Below are 18,619 nucleotides of genomic sequence, written 5' to 3'. Positions count from 1 at the left end.
TTTATCATAAGTTTCCCCTAACCCGAATTACTGTAGGATAAACAGATTATTTATCAATCCATAATCTCAGCTGCATTCTTTGTTAACCTCGGTTCTTAGTCATTACATCATTTCTTATGTTTTGACTCTAAACGAACCAAATTTGTCTTTCTCATATTAATTCTTATCCTTAAAATTGTAGATCCGGGATAAGAATTTCATACTTCTCAAGTAATAATAATAACTTTACACGTTGCAACTTATGGCTGACATAACGTGTTATAGAAGCCTTGTGTCGTCTTCACTTTTCGTGCGCATTTAATGCGCCCATCTCTTCATGTAAAAGTAATAAAAGTGTACTTTGGAGAACGAGATCGTTCCCACGAAAATTGGTATTCAAACACTAGTTCACTACTCATGCTTTAGTTGGACAATCGATTACGAGAAACTTTGAATTAAAATTAAAACAATCAAAAGCATATAATTGCAAAAGTAAAAACAAGAATTGAAAAGAAATTGGTTTTGATAATCAAGATAACCGTAGTTAGGGTTTCAATTTCTCTCAATCTCCTCTATATGTTATGAATTACAAAGTCAATAATTCGTCCTTAATATATTGCCAATCAATTCTTTCTAATTTTATTAAGGCTCAATTCCTTGTTAGTTTTACCCTAATTCTACACAATCTTGAAAGAATCATAGTTCCCCGGTTATTCCTCAAAAAAACATGCATTAAGATCAAGAATCTAAAGATTGCACAAAACCCTATGTTTATCCTTAGATCATAAGGATCATGATGAATTTGTTAAATCGGGGTTCATGCACCAACATTCCTATTGTCATACAATTCCCCTAAATAAATCTATGAGGAGAAAACTCATAAAAATCATAGACACAAACAAATTCATTCAATTATAGAAAGTTACTAATTATATAGCTATTATTAAACACAAACATATTTTATAAAATCATTATGATTCAATTTTTCGCATTTGATCTTATTGATTCACTATTATGTATGAGCATGATTAGGTTGTCAAACTATGTTATAAGTAACAACCTAATCCAATGGGTCAGCCACTAAAGTTTATTTAAGAAGTTAGTCCTCAATTTTCTTGAAGTGAGACTTTTAGACCCCCATTGTAGAGTATCTCATTCATTTGCACCCGCACAACTCATACTTCACATGGAGTGCGTGTGTTTACCTCACACGCAATGGGGCCCACTAGGGAGATTATGGTTCATTCTCACTTATTATTGAATCTTTCTCACCTATACATACCATTTTCAGCCATTGAAGAGATAACTTCTACACGCTAATTAATGAATTGTTACTCTACTAAAAGACACACAGAGCCATTGTGTCCTTAAGATCATTCACCTTTCTCTCAATTGTTGTCTGAGACAATCATGGTAACTCTTATTATAGAGCTTTTATCTACACCATTTTTTTTTATTTTTTGATATACTTCACCCTTTTGATGAAAGAGATTTACTCTCACCACCAAAACCGTTCACAACACACACACACACACACACAGAGAGATATATATATATGTATCTATGAGACCAATGTTTCTTATGTTACAGAAGATAATTTTATCTTATATGCACATATAAAAGTATGTGGAGCCGTTTCTTATATATCTTCTTTTTTTCCTATCCTCTACGCATATATATAGGGATTAATGTTTCTTATGTTATATATATACAGGGGCAGGTTCTTTTTACACCGGTGAAAGACTAATAAGTCTTACACCACATCTCAATCGTTGATGAACGAAAATCATCGGTTGGTATTTATAGTGTAATTAATGAGTAATTAATATTAATTCATATGACTTCCTAAATTATAACCGTTGGATGCACGGAAATCAACGGTTGAGATGTGGTGTAAGACTTATTAGTCTTACACCGATGTAAAATGATCCTGATATATATATATATATATATATATATATATATATATATATATATATATATATATGGACAGGATATTCTTACACCAGTGTAAGAATTAGAAGTCTTACACCAAATCTGAATCATTGATTTACTTGAATCTAACGGTTCAAATATCTAATAAATTAGAACCATTAGAAATAGGATCAACGATCAAGATTAAGAGTGTAACTTACACTGGTGTAAAATGATCCTAACCCATATATATATATATATATATATATATATATATATATATATATATATACACGCAGGATCCTTTGACACCTCATCTGAGAGCCATTAGATCAAAAAAGATCAATGACTCTGATTTATATGCATGTGACACAATTGATATTTTTTGATCTAATGACTCTCAGATGAGGTGTCAAATTTTTTATACCTCCTCCTATCGTTGCTTGTCGTCGAGGAACTGTACAGTCTTAGATTCCATTAATTAGTGAAAAGCTCAATGTATTTTGCTTGGATGAATTGAATTAACTCATCTCTGGTTCACAAGTAGGTATCAAACAGAATTCCTTCTTCTATCGATTTCACCTGCTGGAGAAGTCTGATTCTGAACAAGTAGACATAGTTGCTTACCGAAGTTGTTTTCCTCGGCCGGTTGAAACTTGCGTTCACGGAACAACATATTTGGAAAATGGTTAAGGATATTCTCATTTGTTCCTATGTATGGACATAGCCACATAGGACAACTATGATATGCTATTAATTGTCGTGATTTAGTCAACTAATGACTATCAACATTCATGTTTTGGCATCTTGATTACGCGACCTCGTATGTATTTTAATATTTAATAAGGATCTCTTATGTGTCAGTCAACTGTTCAACTCCGTTAAACACGTGACCTCATTAATTATGCTGTTATTCTTTTCTGTGTTTGTTTCGTGGTGACTACATCATTCCAAGCTGGCAAAATAATCCATTGCTGTCTATGGTAACGACTAACGAAGATGCTATTATTGGCACATTATTATCTGCAACTGTATTCATCTCTAGAAAATTTTATTTGCGGAAACCTTTATATTAATCCTTAAAAAATTAATGTATTATTATTTTGATTTTTTAAATACTTTTATTATTAAATTAGTTTCTCAAAAATGTAAAATAATTATTAAATTATAGACGCCATACTTGAGCATTAAAAAAAATCCTCCACAAAAAATAAATTAAAATTAACATTAAAAGTTGGGATTCTATTTAGACAATAATAAAAAAGTTGAACTAAAATGAAAAAGCCAAATATGTCCAACGTTTATTTTAAAAAATAAATATGTATTAATCGAGCTAATAAAGTACTAAATATCAAGATATTTACTGATGTAATGTATCCATTTTTCGGAGAAATTAAATGAAAAAGACTAACCACGTAAGGTTATTATCATGGTGACCGGTGGCCACAACCCATTCCAAATGGAGAGTGCTTGGATACAATAATTGAACATGCTGGTAAATGTAATTTTCCGTAAATTGTTATCATAGTTAGCTCTTTATCATAATTGAACATATTTATTTATTCGTACCGAAAGTGAATGTACTTTTCCTTAATTTGGAATATATTCTTTTCACATTTCATGCTTCTCCGTTAACTATTGTTTAAATGCATTTAGTAAAAAAAAAACCTAGTGTATAACTCATTTATATCTTTCTTCATTCAGGCGACTGTTACAAAACTTCAAAAATTTTGGTAAGTTTATTTTTAAAAGTATTTTCTTCTTTTGAATTAATTATGTAATTACAATAACCATTTTTTTAATGGTTTATTAATTTTGTGCCATTGTAGAGTTGCTGAAAAGAGCACATGCCAAGTTGTGCCTGCCGATGACGCGCACTTTATGTGAGCCCTTACGTGGCAAATCAATCCAGAAACCCATTGTGGGACCCGCACGCAAAACAGAATTAAAAAAAAATAAAAATAAAAAGTAAAAAAATTAACGCAGACGAAAGGGATATGGGCGCGCCAAAGAAACAAACATATCAAACGGATTAGAAAGAGAAAGAAACTAAAACGAGTAAACATTTCCGAATTCCAATACCAATGCTTATCCCAAACAAAATTCCATTTCCCTAAAAATAGAATAAAATTAAATATAAAATCCCACATTCCTCGTTCCCATCCTCTCTCACTCCAACGCTTTCCTCAAACTCTCGTATCTCGTTTTCTTCTCCTCTGCGAGTCTCGAAAATGGTGTCGTCATCCCAAACGATTCTGGTGACTGGTGGTGCTGGCTTCATCGGCACTCACACGGTGGTTCAGCTTCTCAGAGGTGGGTTTCGTGTTTCTATCATTGACAATTTCGACAATTCCGTCATGGAAGCGGTGAACCGGGTTCGGGAGGTGGTAGGTCCTCAGCTTTCTCAGAAACTCGAATTCACCGAGGTATGTTCGTGCTTCATTTTATCTTCTTTGGGGTTGTTTCCATGGAGCCCTCGTTTCAACCTCTTTTGCTTTTTGCAGGGCGATCTAAGGAATAAGGATGACTTGGAGAAACTCTTCTCAAAAACAAAGTACGTTCAATCAATGTTAATTAATTTTGCGGATTTTGTTTTTTCTTTTCTTTTCTTAATTTTGCGGATTTTTTAATTTTTTTTTTTTGTGAAACAGATTTGAAGCTGTGATCCACTTTGCTGGCCTAAAAGCAGTAGGAGAGAGTGTTGCAAATCCCCGCCGCTATTTTGATAATAATTTAGTCGGCACCATCAATCTCTATGAAGTTATGGCAAAATATAATTGTAAAAAGGTTCGCCCCTATGCCCTAATTTTAACTTTTTATTTTTTTACAGTATCTTCAATATTTGAAGAGGGGTAAATAAAATAACGAAAATTACATGTCCAAAGTTTATTTATCTTTCACATTCGTACCAAATTTTTATGAGAATATCTTAATACTTTTAAATTGTGGTCCAAACAAGGAAATATTTAGATTCTTAACTTGTCTTATTATTATATTTCATAGTCGTTTCCACCAAATACATCCTTATCCATGATTTTTGACCTCATATAGGCAACAGGGATCATGTGTGACGCACTGTTTGCCATGTAACTAAGACAAGGAATAATGTCCCACGACATGCGTTATTTTTTATTTATTTATTTTTTTCTTCCCTGTTTCTGCAGATAATACCTTAAAAATTATATACATATATCACTAAAACGATATGCGTTTCTTTACTTATTTCTGTTCTGACACTATAAAATATTACTTAACATATGTGCTCCTCAGATGGTTTTCTCATCATCTGCAACCGTTTATGGTCAACCTGAAAAAATACCCTGTGTGGAGGATTTTAAGTTACAGGCCATGAATCCCTATGGACGGACCAAGGTAACCATCTGTTTGTTCTGTGTTACTTTTTCTCTCTCTCTCTCTCTTTTTCTTTGCATTGTTTGGGGACTTGGAGTTGCAATTCCTGTTTTTGGGATGTAATGGTTTGGCTCTGTTTGCTCTCTGACACTTCAATTCATTGCAGCTTTTCCTAGAAGAAATTGCCCGAGATATTCAGAAAGCTGAGCCAGAATGGAGGATCATTTTACTGAGATACTTCAACCCAGTTGGGGCCCATGAAAGTGGTAAACTCGGTGAAGATCCCAGGGGCATCCCAAATAACCTCATGCCTTACATACAGCAAGTAGCTGTTGGAAGATTACCTGAACTCAATGTATACGGTCATGATTATCCTACAAAGGATGGCTCTGCGGTTCGTAAAATTTACATATATACTGGAGTTTATTTTTGACATCATATGATAATGATAGTAGTTTCTTTTTTAACAAAGTATACTCCCGCCGGACCAGCCATTTGTGAAAAATGTGACAGTAGGACAAATTATTGGGTGATAAAGCAAATAACAGCAGAGATATATTTCTTACCCCTGCAAAAATGCTAACCCTCGTTTCTTTTTTCTTATACAAAATAAGGTCCGGGACTATATCCATGTGATGGATTTAGCAGATGGTCACATTGCTGCCCTGCGAAAGCTTTTCACAACGGAGAACATTGGTAAATTCTTCTTTTTCTCCCCATATATATCTACATGGATAAACTTGTTTTTCTCTAAAAGACTGTTTGGCATTTACTAGAATTGCAACAAGATTGTGGACAAATGTACAGACTGTTTTGGTATTTATAGATTGATTGTCTTGCATTTATGTATGCTAAAGTCAAATGGGACAAATTGGAATTCAGGTTGTACTGCTTATAACCTGGGAACTGGTCGTGGTACATCTGTGCTTGAAATGGTCGCAGCATTTAAAAAAGCTTCTGGCAAGGTAATTATGCATCTTCCTGATATACACATGTATGCATACACACAACAACAAATGAATGAAATAATAACATCTGAAGGGTTATCTTTTTCCATTGGATATTCAATCTTCAGGAAATTCCCGTGAAAATGTGTCCAAGAAGGCCTGGAGATGCTACGGAGGTTTATGCATCTACAGAGAAAGCTGAGAAAGAACTTGGTTGGAAGTAAGTACTTGATTCTAATCTTTTGTACGTAACAAGCATGGTTGAATTGGTAATCAATCAGGAACAAAGCTTTTGTTGACCGAAAGATCAGGACTCTCAAATGTGAAAGACGAACATACCAGGCTTGATTGTACTTGCATATCTGATGAACAAGGGGTCTTTCATTTTACCTTGTATTTTACGTTATTGTTTTGTCATTATATATATATATATATATATATATATATATATATATATATATATATATTAATTTGGGTCTTTTCTTCAGGGCAAAATATGGTGTAGAGGAGATGTGCAGGGACCAATGGAATTGGGCAAAGAACAATCCGTGGGGATACACGGGGAAGCCTTGAATGAGCTTCAGAAATATACTGCTCATATACGAATATTTTCCACACAGAAGGCCTCCCTTTGCAGAAGACATTATGCCGTCTAATTTGTTTTGGTGCTTCCCTGTATGATCTTGAGAATAAAGTTTGGCTGCTTATTTGTAAGTAAAAGCCAGATAATTGATTGTACCAAAAAATAAATAATAAAAAATATTACTTTCAATATATAAATACAACGAAATTTTAGTGTATTTGAACAACATTTTTATAATTAAATGGATAAATTACATAAAACCACCGTTAGTGGGTTTTTAAAAAAAATACCCAGCACTTTTGATTAAGACAATTAACGTCCTTCAACTATCACTTTATAACAATTAAGGTAGTCATTAACGAGAAAAGCTGCCCGATTCAGTGTATTTTAAAATTAAATTGGTTGTTTACCAAAAATAAATAAATAAATTGGTTAGATATGACAGTACCTCGCTTCATCGCATGTGATGGCAGTGATGGCTAAGCTAGTCATCTCCTTGTCAAGTGTCAACACCCACCCATCTCTTATTGACAGAAAATTTTATAGCTTTTGGTTCGGCCAATAGTTGGCTACGAACCAATTTTATTATCTCCTCCCCTTCAAGCCAAAAAATCTCATCGACATCACAATGTGTTTTATAACTCTTCTTGTTTTTTGCTTCTTATGTTGGAAGATCAATTATAGGTGCTTCTTGATTGTATTTCCCTCTTACTAGTGGGATATCCTCAGTATTGCCGTTTTCTATGATCTTCTGAACTACCATTATGTTTTCTATGACTTTATAACTACCATTGTTGATCATGTGGAACTTTCTACCAGGAAGAAGTACATCTTGAATTAAATGCTTAAATTGTTAAATAATTAAAATGATGAGATGAGCTTTTAAAAAAAAAAAAATAGATATAATTTAAAACAACGTCGTTTTGGGCTCAATGTAGATAAGTTATCTATGACTATAATCACCGTAGAAAAAACGAACCCATATGTTTTTTGGATAATATTTTCTTTATTTGAAAGACATGTAATTATTAATATTTTGGTGTTTATGTTGAGTGATACAAGGAACTCAAATAACAAACTGATATCACATGTAACTTAAAATCTTAAAATCTTAAAATTGTAGGTCTACGTATCTTTTATGGATCCCCAACTTCTCCTTTTAAAGAAGAAAAGATTTTTTATAGCAATCAAAAATAATTATCTTTTACTAATAAGATATAATTGTAATATTAAAATTGTTTTTTTTTGCCTTTTGAAGAGAGAGAAAAAAGAATAACTTTTAAATTTATATCATGTATTACCAGTAAGATATAGTTACTAGTGGATGCCGTAAAAAATATTTTCTCCTTTGAAAGGAGAAGTACATTTCCCATCTTTCATACTTAATATATAATTTTCACTTAACTTATTATCATGTGGACTTCGCATTTACAATTGAATTTCTTTTGTAACGGTGTGTTTTTCGAATAGTTTCTTTTCGTTCGAAAAATACACATCTTGGCTTTTTTTTTGGTGTCAGTTGTAACTCGTCCGATGCCAATGGGCCTCTTAATCGTTGTAAATTGGAAAATGATGAATGGCACGAAAGTATTCTTAAAAAAAAAAAAAAAAAAAACTAGGAATTACTTTAGGGGGTGTTTGGTTGGGGAGAATTTTTTTGAATACTAGGGAAATGTAATTGATAGGGAAATGGTTGGAAAATGAGTTTGGTAGAAAAATGTAAAAAAAGTTGTTTGGTTGAAAAAAAAATTACTGGGCAAATTAGGTAAGATTTATAAAGTCTATGTTTGGTATGAAGTAAAATATAGATGGAAAAATAAGTGACAATTACGAAAATATCCCTGTTTTTAAAAATTTTTGAATCAACGTTTACCTTTTGTTTATTTTTTTTACCAACCCCTCTAATATAAAAATTAAGGAAGTTGCTAGAGAAATATAATATAAATATCCTTTACCTAAAAGTTTAATCTTAACAATGTTCCACATTTTCCAAACTTAGAAAGACGCATAATCAGTATCTTGTAAGCATCCATTGACATCAAACTTAGAAAGTTGCAGTGCGAGCGAATGAAGACTTACCATAGGGTATATTTGGGATGATATGTTGTGGGCCCATGTGACATAGATGGGTTTCTTCAAAAAACCACCCCCTCCTTTGCTTTTCAAACAGTACCGATGCATAGCTAAATGGGGGAAATCGGTGGAATGATATGCATTGTGTTTCCCTGGGCATTGAGCAAAATCTCCTTCAACCAAACGCATGCTTCCCATAATCCTTGATTCATTTGCATGGGATAATCCAAAAATCCCCCAACCAAACACTTAAGTTTTTGTTTTTTAATTTATTATTCATAATTTCAGATAAGAAATAGCTTTTCCTCCCACGTGTTTTGGCAGTCGTTTCATGAGGAACTTTTCGTTGTACTTGCCATTACGTACCTTTAAGTGGTAATTATATTTTTGGGTATGATATGGTCAAAAATATAATCAACTCAGTTAATAATAACTTTTACATAATATTTTTTATTATATAACTAGATTAAATATGCTTTACATCAAATTACTTTAAAATATGATCATTTCCTATAGGTATAGTAGAATCTTCTATAATTTAAATTTTAGATTGCATTTTATTTATTTGACTTTTTTGTTTTTTGGTCTTTTCTTTTTAATTTCTCAGGTAAAAATTTTCTTTATGCTCTTAGGAATTTCTGATGTTGACTGTAGAAAACATAACAGCGCTCTGAGATCAATGGGCTTCGACTTTTGAGCCTAGTAACAAAAAAAGAAAAAGAAAAAGAGAGTTATTTCAACGTTAATATCAACTTCCTTCAGTTTGTGTATGATATCATTGGAAAGAAGCACTCTCGATTTTTCATGCATGTGGTCATTTTCGTCTAGGCCCACTTAAATGCAAATTCGCTTGCATGGTAGTACACAAAAGGTCCATTACATAATCTTTTGGGTTGAAGCAGGCCAATAGAATCTGGATAACTATCTAACTCTTGATCCAAAAGTATTTCCTCTCTCAATCAACTTTGTTGGTGTCATGTAGGAATTTCCATGTCGATTTGCAGTTAAGACAAAGAAACTGTCGATTTATGGTACGGACAAAAGTTGTGTGCAACAAAATTTGAATTATTTATCAGTGCAAGGCAGAGATTTTACACATACTAGAAAAATAAGTTACCAGTTATAAAGAGAGAGGAAAACACTTCTGCTGTTGCAGAAGTGTTCTTCTTTTGCCGGTGTCATTTTGTTTTCCCCAACAAAATTTGTTTCATTTTTTATTTTTTTAATTATTGATGGGGCCCACCATTTTTGTGTCACTGGCCGAAGAGAAACTCATGTTGTCACTGCAGAAGTTTAAAGCCCATAAAGAGAACCCCTTATATAGGGTGTTTGACCAAGTTGAGACTTTTTTGGGTAAAATTTACGAAATTGGCATGCAGACGAGAGTAATTACGGTTTGGGGTCTTTAAGTGTAACGTATCTAAATGACGCATGCATGTCCCCACGGCACTCTTGTAATTTGATTTTTTTTTTATCTACTAACCGAGTGCCGCCCCCACCCCCCATCGGCATTCAATGAATGATATTTTGACTTAAATGAGTGCCGCACATAACCCCATCGACACTAATTCTCATTTTGTTTTTTTACTAAAAGTTCCGCTCAGCTCCCCCAACGACATTCATATGTTTAAAATGTTGAAAAGCAGAAATGCTACATTTGTGCGTGGCTGAAAGGGAACCTAAGGAAATTGAATGTCTCGTTGTCCAACAATTGATTTTAAAAAATGTCACATGTGTGCGCTGGAAAACATTGAAGCTATTGTTTATTAAATGACCACCACCGGTCATAAACAAATGGTTACTACGCTAAGCTTCAAAACCATTTAAACCTGAAACCAGCATGCCATTAGTCACGAGGAAAATACGATAGGGGTCATTGCCACTCTTAAAAAAATAATTTGAAATCGACATTATTTTAAATAATTTCTAATTTCAGTTATGATTTTGACCACAAATGAATGTTCAGAATATTATGAAAAACATCAGTATACCCAGTGGTTCCTGGATATTCCAACTTGTGAATTGAATCAGAATTGAATGATATAAGTTTGTAGCTCAGCTATAAAGTATACATTAAAGGAAGCAAAAAAATATATAGATTTTGTATGGAGCATTATCACCAGAAAACAAGTACTTAATTAGTTGTTGTGACTTAAACACAATAGACATAAGAATAAAAAATTATCGGTTTAAACATACCCAACGCATAAAATATTCATTCTACAACTTTCTTGAATGGCTTAATAAAATATTACTTGAAGCCATATTGACTGTCTTCCTTAAGAAAAACTTGATATAAGATTGTAAAACTTGTGTAGTAGTCAACTGCAGAAGGGATTCCATCTGCCAGGAACTGTGGACCATCCCCCTAAAACTTTTCTTCTCTTGCAAGATGATTGATTTAAAAATTCTCCATAAAGAGGAAAGTCCATAAATAACTTCCATGAGTTGCATATCAAATGAATGATCCTACCAACATGCCACATGAAAAAGAGAAAAACGTAAATGCCAACTTTCAATTCTACAGAAGTAAATACTCTACAGTTCTAGATCCCTTAACTTTATCCAAAGTACACAGACCACCAGCATACTATGATATGATATTTGATTCCCTTCCTGAGAATAAACTAATGCTAACACAACAACTTTATATTGGTTGAATTTCATGATAATTAATTGGCATGACATGGTTGGGTGCAGGGTTGAATTTTATAACTGATATGCTAACAGCTTTGTAGCATTTTTTAGCCTCATTGATCACTGTTTTCTTTTATATCTGGTATAGGAGGAACCTCATCCTCCCCCCAGTTGTACACATACACAGACACACATAGTAAAGCTTCTTCCAAGCAATCTATTTTTTGGTGACAGTTCTTGCTGCAAACTTCAGCTCATCATAACGATGATATTTATTTAAAGGAAGAAAAAAGGCTAAATTATTGACAAGTAAATTCGCTCTCTATTCCTTTCCTTGTTTTTTCTCAATGTTCCCTAAACTCAGCTTCGCTTTCCAGTCTCCTTCCACTACTAGATCTTTGCAATCACCCTATCTCCAGCTCGACGACATATGCAAAAGTTCAAAACACGTTCTCTTGGGGGTTAAAAAAAAAACATTTTAATTAGTGCCGTAGGGGGAGCGGTGCGACACTTGTTTGAATAAAAAAAAATTGTTGAGTCTCGTGGGGGATATAGACGGAACTGTGTGTCAGGAAATTTTTTTTACCAAAAGTGCCGCGGGTACTGGTCTGCGTCATTTAGATACGCTTGGATGCATCCCCGGCACTTAACAACCCCACACAGTAATTTCTCCTACTCACATACCAAATTCGTATATTTAAACGCAAAAAATACTAATCTGGTCAAAGAGCCCCCTTATATATCAATCAAGTTAAAGGATGGTAGTTTTTAAAAACGGGAAAAAATATTTGTCTTTTGTAAATGATGATGCCTTTAATTAAAAGTAATACTTTTTATTTGAAATTTAAATTAAAAAAAACCTCTCACTCTCTCATAATTTCATTGTTTATTTTTTTATCTTACTTAAAATTGTTGGATATGGCTCATACTTCGCATGCTGATGAGTGCTGTTGTTGTCGGGGTCAGCAGAAAGACAACTGCACCCCGACAGGGGTCCAGGAGCAGCGCCCCCAAGCCCGTAGAGGCTAGGTACTGTTGTGGGTCTCTGATCTATTGTAATTTTTTTTTCTTTTCTTAGTAGTTTGGACTTGGGTTTTTGAACAGCTGTAGTGACTTGTAACAAGTGACGGTGAGGTGAATATAGTATAGACAAGACAAGCTAGACGTAACCTATATAGGATGATCTAGGATAAATCATCGTATCAATCTCTTTTCTCTTTTCTGTTTTGTCGATTTTGTGTGATTGTCGATTTCTAATAAAAATAACATAACTTTATATTCTTTAAAAGGACAAATACTTTCACACAAAAAAAGGACAAATATTAATTCCTTAAAAAACATAAAAGGAATTAAACGATAGCTTAAATAGTTTATATCTTAACAAATCCTTTTACAAGAAAAAAAAAATTGATCTTCAATTTTTTCTTTGGAAAACTAATTACTTCAGTTATTAGATTGTTTCGCGATCCAAACAAATTTACAGTAATCTTTTACGGGGATTTAAGTGCAAATACCAGTATCCCGATTCTCATGCGTGGCTTTTACTTTTCTTGTTGATTTGGAATTTATTGGGCGTTTGGTACGCGGTATTTTTGGGAAATTAAATTTTTTTAAATTTTTAATTTTCAGATATTATTATAAACTGAATGTAAAAATCATATTTCTGAAAATCGAAATTCTCGTATAAACAAGAATTTCTCCTCTACCAAACGACTGACGAGGATTTTGTATCATATCAGAAGATAACTAGTTTGGTACTTGACGTTAACAATGAAGGAAGCTGGTTATAAGTTAGGAACAGGGACCATTGTGCCACTGTTTCCACACAAATTTACCTAAATGACACGCTCCTGAACTAATTTTCCAAACTGTCACGCAGACAAGGTCGCTTGCAGCATTAGTGAACTATGCATGATGATGTGTCAGGAAGCTGGTGGTGTCAGAGTTCGCTTCTGACACAGGCGACCTCTGTTTTTAAATAAGTTCGCCTATCATGTCGGCGACCTTCATTTTTTTTTTTTTTTTTAAATTTGATACTTGTTATCTACTAAAAATGTGACACGTCAGCAAACCGAGTTCGCCTGTGTCAGAAGCGAACTTGCCCCGTGACAGATTGTGAAATAACACTGTTCGCATGACATTTAGGTAAAAAAATTGGTGACCAGTGACATTTTAGTCAGTTATCCTATAAGTTATAACAATCAACTATCAACAGCACTTTCATTGGAAAATTTTGTGATACTCACCAAGTTGGCGGCTACCGGATATATACGACTCCAGTTATTCCATTTGGCGACAGAGACTGTGAAGCTCTGTTGTTTCTTACATTTTCATTTTTTTATAAACTGATAAATAGTATGTACATTAATATGGACTTTCTAATTCAAATAAAAATTAAAAAATATACATATAATATTTTTTAAAAAAATATATAAGGAATATACATAACATTTTAAAAATATATTTGAAGAAAATAGAAATTAAGAATAACAATAAAGGAAAGTAGACTAAATGATGAAGTTATTCTCAAAATTATGTATAGTAATTTAATATATAAAATTAAAGTAGTTGAGATTTAGAAAGCAAATAATTTGATAATATAAGCAGTTGAGATTTTTAAAAAAATTAACATAAAAAAGTAAAAAACAATTTGAAAGTAACTGTTTTGAGTGTATGTAGTTAAGATTTGAGAAGAAAAAATACATTTTAATATCAAAAAGAAATTTAAAAGGAATAATAATTAAGAGTTTAAAAGCTTAAAAAAATAATATTAAACAATGATGAACTCACGTATTTTAAATAGAAAGATAATATAATAAAACATCAATTCACCATCAAGAGCGAAAATTCGATTTTATTATATAAAGGTATATTTTTAAGTATTGGATTTCTATAACATAAATAAGCACAATAATTGACTTTGTTTATTATATAGCTTAACATAAAATTAGGTTTTTGTGTTAAAATAGTAATATATTCTAGGGATTATTGTTTGTTCTTTTAAAAGAATATATAATTATGTCATTTTAATTAAATTTACTGTATTTTGTGGTAAGAGAAGCAGAAATCATGATAAAATGAAGTATGAAATTTTTATAAAAAATACTTTTAATTAAATTGATTGCATTTTAAAATAATAAATATTTTTTTCGATATTCTAAAAATAAAAAACTTGATTCTTACTATTAATCGATACTATTTTTCTTAACCGAAGACGAGTGAATTAAGAAATTCCTAGGTGTATAGAGACGATTTTTTTTTTCTTAAAACTATTTTGTAGAATAGTTATGGAAATAAATAGTTTTTATGCTTTTTTTGTTTGAAAATTGAAAATCAAAACAAAAAACAAAAATAATCCAGATATATCTTCTAAATTTGATTCAAAAATTAAAAAAATAGGTACAGTTTTTAGTTTTTTTATTATAAAACAGGCCTTACTTTATTTTTTTTCTGAAAATCAAAATTTTATTTTTAAAAACTAATCTCAAACAAGCCCTAAATTTGTGCGAAAGACTTCCACAAGTGCCGTATGGGACTGATTTTGTGTTGAAAAATACACAAGCATTAATAATGGCTACCAACATGAATCACGATCCTAGGGCTGTTTACTTAACCAGCATTCCACCCTTTTGTTATATATTCGTTGATTTTTTTTTTTTTTGGAAAATACTTTTTGTTATATATTCTAAAAGAATAAAAAAAATACTGGGTTGATTTTACGTTTTATACTGACTCTTACTTTTTTTCCTTTTTTCTTTTTTTGGTAAATGACTCTTACTTCTAAGTAAAGAGTACATTTTTTCTATAAAAAAAAAAGAAAGTTGATTTAAAATTTTAATCCAGTTACAAAAGGAAATAATAAAAAGAAGAAAAAGGAAAAAAGAAAAGGAGACTACCCTAATTCATAGATAACGTTGATTTGACCCAAAGTTCGGTTTGTGGCAATAGAGTAACGAGGGGCGATATCCCAAAGTTAAATCATGCGGAACGTAAGTGATTTGACCACAATCAAAAACGTGGTTCGATGAGAAAAAGGCGTATTGTTTTCTAATTTTAAATTTTTTCACATGTAAAAAAAGAATAAATCAATCAATCAAATTTCAGGAAGCTTTATAAAGTGCTTTCTTCCGAGTTAAATTTTCATTTGTCCATATTTCGAGAATCTCGAATCTATAATTAAATTGAACCCGAAATAATAATAAAGAGATATTACGTAAATCTCGTTAGGTTTTAGACTGAGCCAGCGATACAGTACAAAAGTAAGTAGAATTTAGAAATACTTCAAAATATCGCCCGCTTTTCACATAAACCAAGAAGGAGAAAGTAAACAAACATCCTTTAGCATCCATTTAAGAATCTCCATATTATCTAAGTAAACACTGCTGCCCAACAAATTTGTCCAGACTTTTCACTGCTATCAATAATTGAAGGGGGTTGTTTACTTTACAATTAAACTACCGGTAAATTATAATAAGTGAAAAAAAAAAAAAAAACACGATATAAAAGAACAGTGATACTTTAAATTTCATCTTTGTACTAATTAGATGCCGACAGATATTGATCACATTTGTCCAGGGATTAGTTAGAAGCAGGAACATAAGCACGATAAAAAATAAATAAAAAAAACAATCAGGATAAATTGCAAATGCTGTTTATGGGACAGTTACAGTTGACTTTTCAAGCCGAAAATTAAAGTTTCCACAAGCCTTATTTATTATGATTAGGCAAGCACGTTTAAATTCCAGCATCGTCAGGAAAATGCACTGTGACTAGAGAGCAATTAATCCACCCACAACCACTTTCAACTTTCCACCTTTAATTAGGGCATAAGCTAACACAACACAACCCTCTTTTTTCTCTTTACTTTTCTCTCTTATTATTTCTCCATTTCTCTGCCTCTGTTTCTTGATTTCTAACTACCTAAGATAACAAGTACACCACTGACTCTATTATTATGCCCATGGCCATGCCACCACCTTCCTCCACCACCACGGTGGTAGAGATCACCGTGATATCTATAGAAGGCCTCAATAACTACACCTCCTATTTCAACCCCACCATCAGACCCTTCATCACACTCACACCCACATCCATGTCAACGGTGCACGATACCCCAACTGCAACTGCAACTTCAACTGCAACTGCAACTCCAAGGTGGGATCACAAGTTCCGCGTCCCAGTGGATCCTAGCTTCTTTTCGGATAGATATTCGTGTCTACAACTTGAGCTCTTCACCAAGAGAAGAATCGTGGGCCCGGCCCAACTCGGGGGTTGTCTAATCCCGGCCTCAGACATTGGGCTCCTTCCCCCAGGTTCGGTGCGGTACCTGAGTTATCGGCTCCGAGGCAGAGACGGTTCCAGGGGACACGCCATCATCAACATCTCCATCACATTGGAGGATACAATTGTCGATGTTCCATGGATATCAACGAACATGGATACGTGTCACACTGTCATTGGGATACCGGTGACAGCCATTCGGGGAACTGGCAAGCATTTCCAGCAGTACACGACAATGTTGAGATAAGTTATAATAAATAAATTAAAAAAAAAATTCAAGGACCAAGCGAAACCATTGGTTTTGCAAGTTGGCATAGTGGACAGGAAGTGGTTTAGTGGGGGCGGTGTCATTCCGACCCTGATGAGCCCACTTTTTATTTCTGTAGTTTGTGCTCATGTATTCTATTGTTTTCTTTCCCCTTTTTAGCCGGATGAATCTCACGTGATCTATATCTTAAAAGAAAATCTTCATTTGGATTTAATTGATAATAAAAAAATATACGTGTTATATTTATAAATTTTTTATTTACAAACTCAACGATCGAAAAATACACTGCACAGTGAGATGTTTGTATTGCTTAGAATACATGGTTGAGTTTAAACATAATATTTTTTTTAAAAATTACTTTTAAAATATAATTATAAACATTTTTAAAGTTACATAAATCCCACATCTAAAATTAATGCTTTCCAATGATAATCTTAATTTTAAAAAAAATAATTCTACAACTCAAAATTAATTTTCCACGTAAAAATTTTCAAGTAAATACATTATTACTGTATAAATCAACTTCATCCGCAGCAGCAAACGAAATTTTAGGCCTTCCCAAATCTAAAACACAAATACCCTTGACCTTGTGGCAGTTTAATTATTTTTCTACTTTCAAATTAATCAATAACATTATTTTAACATTTTGTGTGGTTTGGTTGAGATCTTGCATGGTGCGATTGGGCATCTTCTATTTGAATTGTGTTTCTCAATCACATACCTGATGAGGGAGAGAGGGAGGGGAAAAGGTGCAAACCAGATGAAGGAGACAGGGGAAGAGAGCAAATTAAATAAGTGAAGTTGAGAATCATATGGAAGTGAGAGCATATGAGAGAAAACTAAGAAATAAATGGAAAAGAGTTGAATAACTGATATCAAGTGCAGAGACATAGCGAGGTCGTAATAAAATTAGTTAGAAGGTTTTTTCTTTATTTTAACGAGGAAAGTTATACTTACAACGTCTTACAACTATATCTTAACACCGTTGATTGGCATATCATTTATTGTGAATTAATAATTAATTAATGAATTTAATTTGTAAAAATCATAACCGTTGATTGTCAGAAATCAACGGTATTAAAATATGGTTGTAAGAGATTGTAAAAAAAAAATGTAATTAATAACAATTACGTAAAAAGCAAAAAAAAAAAAAAAAAAAAGCAAACTAACAAACAATTAACATTTAATTGATAAACTGCAAAAGCGATTATCAGATAAAAATCATTGTTCCTTATCAACTCGATCCCGATCGACTGATTTATTAATAACATGTCATGAACAAAGGATAGATACATGTGGTTACGTCGTTTATTCTTTGTGTTGACGAGGCTGCGAAACCTTGAATTACAAATATACAAGCAGCAAAGGATGATGCATCCCTATTATAGACGATGCAATAAAAATGCTTTTACTTTTTTCCTTCTCGTATGAACACATGTAGTTGTATCCAAAAAAAAATGAAAAAAAAAAAGAACACATTTCGTTATACAAAATTGCCGGAACTTGAAGATTGGCAAGCGCAAAAAGTGTGCCCCTCCAAAGTTCCAACCGACTTCAGCATTGACCTCTACCCCCAACAAAAAATTC

The 18,619-nt window shown here is 32.6% G+C and overlaps 1 protein-coding gene across 1 annotated transcript; it reads left to right on the top strand.

Moving 5' to 3' along the window:
* Positions 1–4,013: 4,013 nt before the first annotated feature.
* LOC133316051 (bifunctional UDP-glucose 4-epimerase and UDP-xylose 4-epimerase 1) lies at positions 4,014–6,925 on the top strand. The gene is made up of 9 exons (XM_061517748.1): positions 4,014–4,319; positions 4,398–4,447; positions 4,545–4,680; positions 5,164–5,265; positions 5,411–5,638; positions 5,859–5,940; positions 6,127–6,209; positions 6,320–6,411; positions 6,680–6,925. The coding sequence occupies exons 1-9, from the start codon at positions 4,125–4,127 to the stop codon at positions 6,762–6,764; spliced, it is 1,053 nt and encodes a 350-aa protein (XP_061373732.1). The 5' UTR covers positions 4,014–4,124; the 3' UTR covers positions 6,765–6,925.
* The last annotated feature ends 11,694 nt before the right edge of the window (positions 6,926–18,619 follow it).

The sequence above is a fragment of the Gastrolobium bilobum genome, unplaced genomic scaffold (assembly GCF_033153095.1).
Source record: "Gastrolobium bilobum isolate Gb01-03AN ecotype WA unplaced genomic scaffold, APGP_CSIRO_Gbil_v1 utg7104, whole genome shotgun sequence".
NCBI lineage: Eukaryota > Viridiplantae > Streptophyta > Magnoliopsida > Fabales > Fabaceae > Gastrolobium > Gastrolobium bilobum.
The sequence above is the reverse complement of the archived record's forward strand: the minus strand, read 5'-3'. Positions and strand labels throughout refer to the sequence as shown.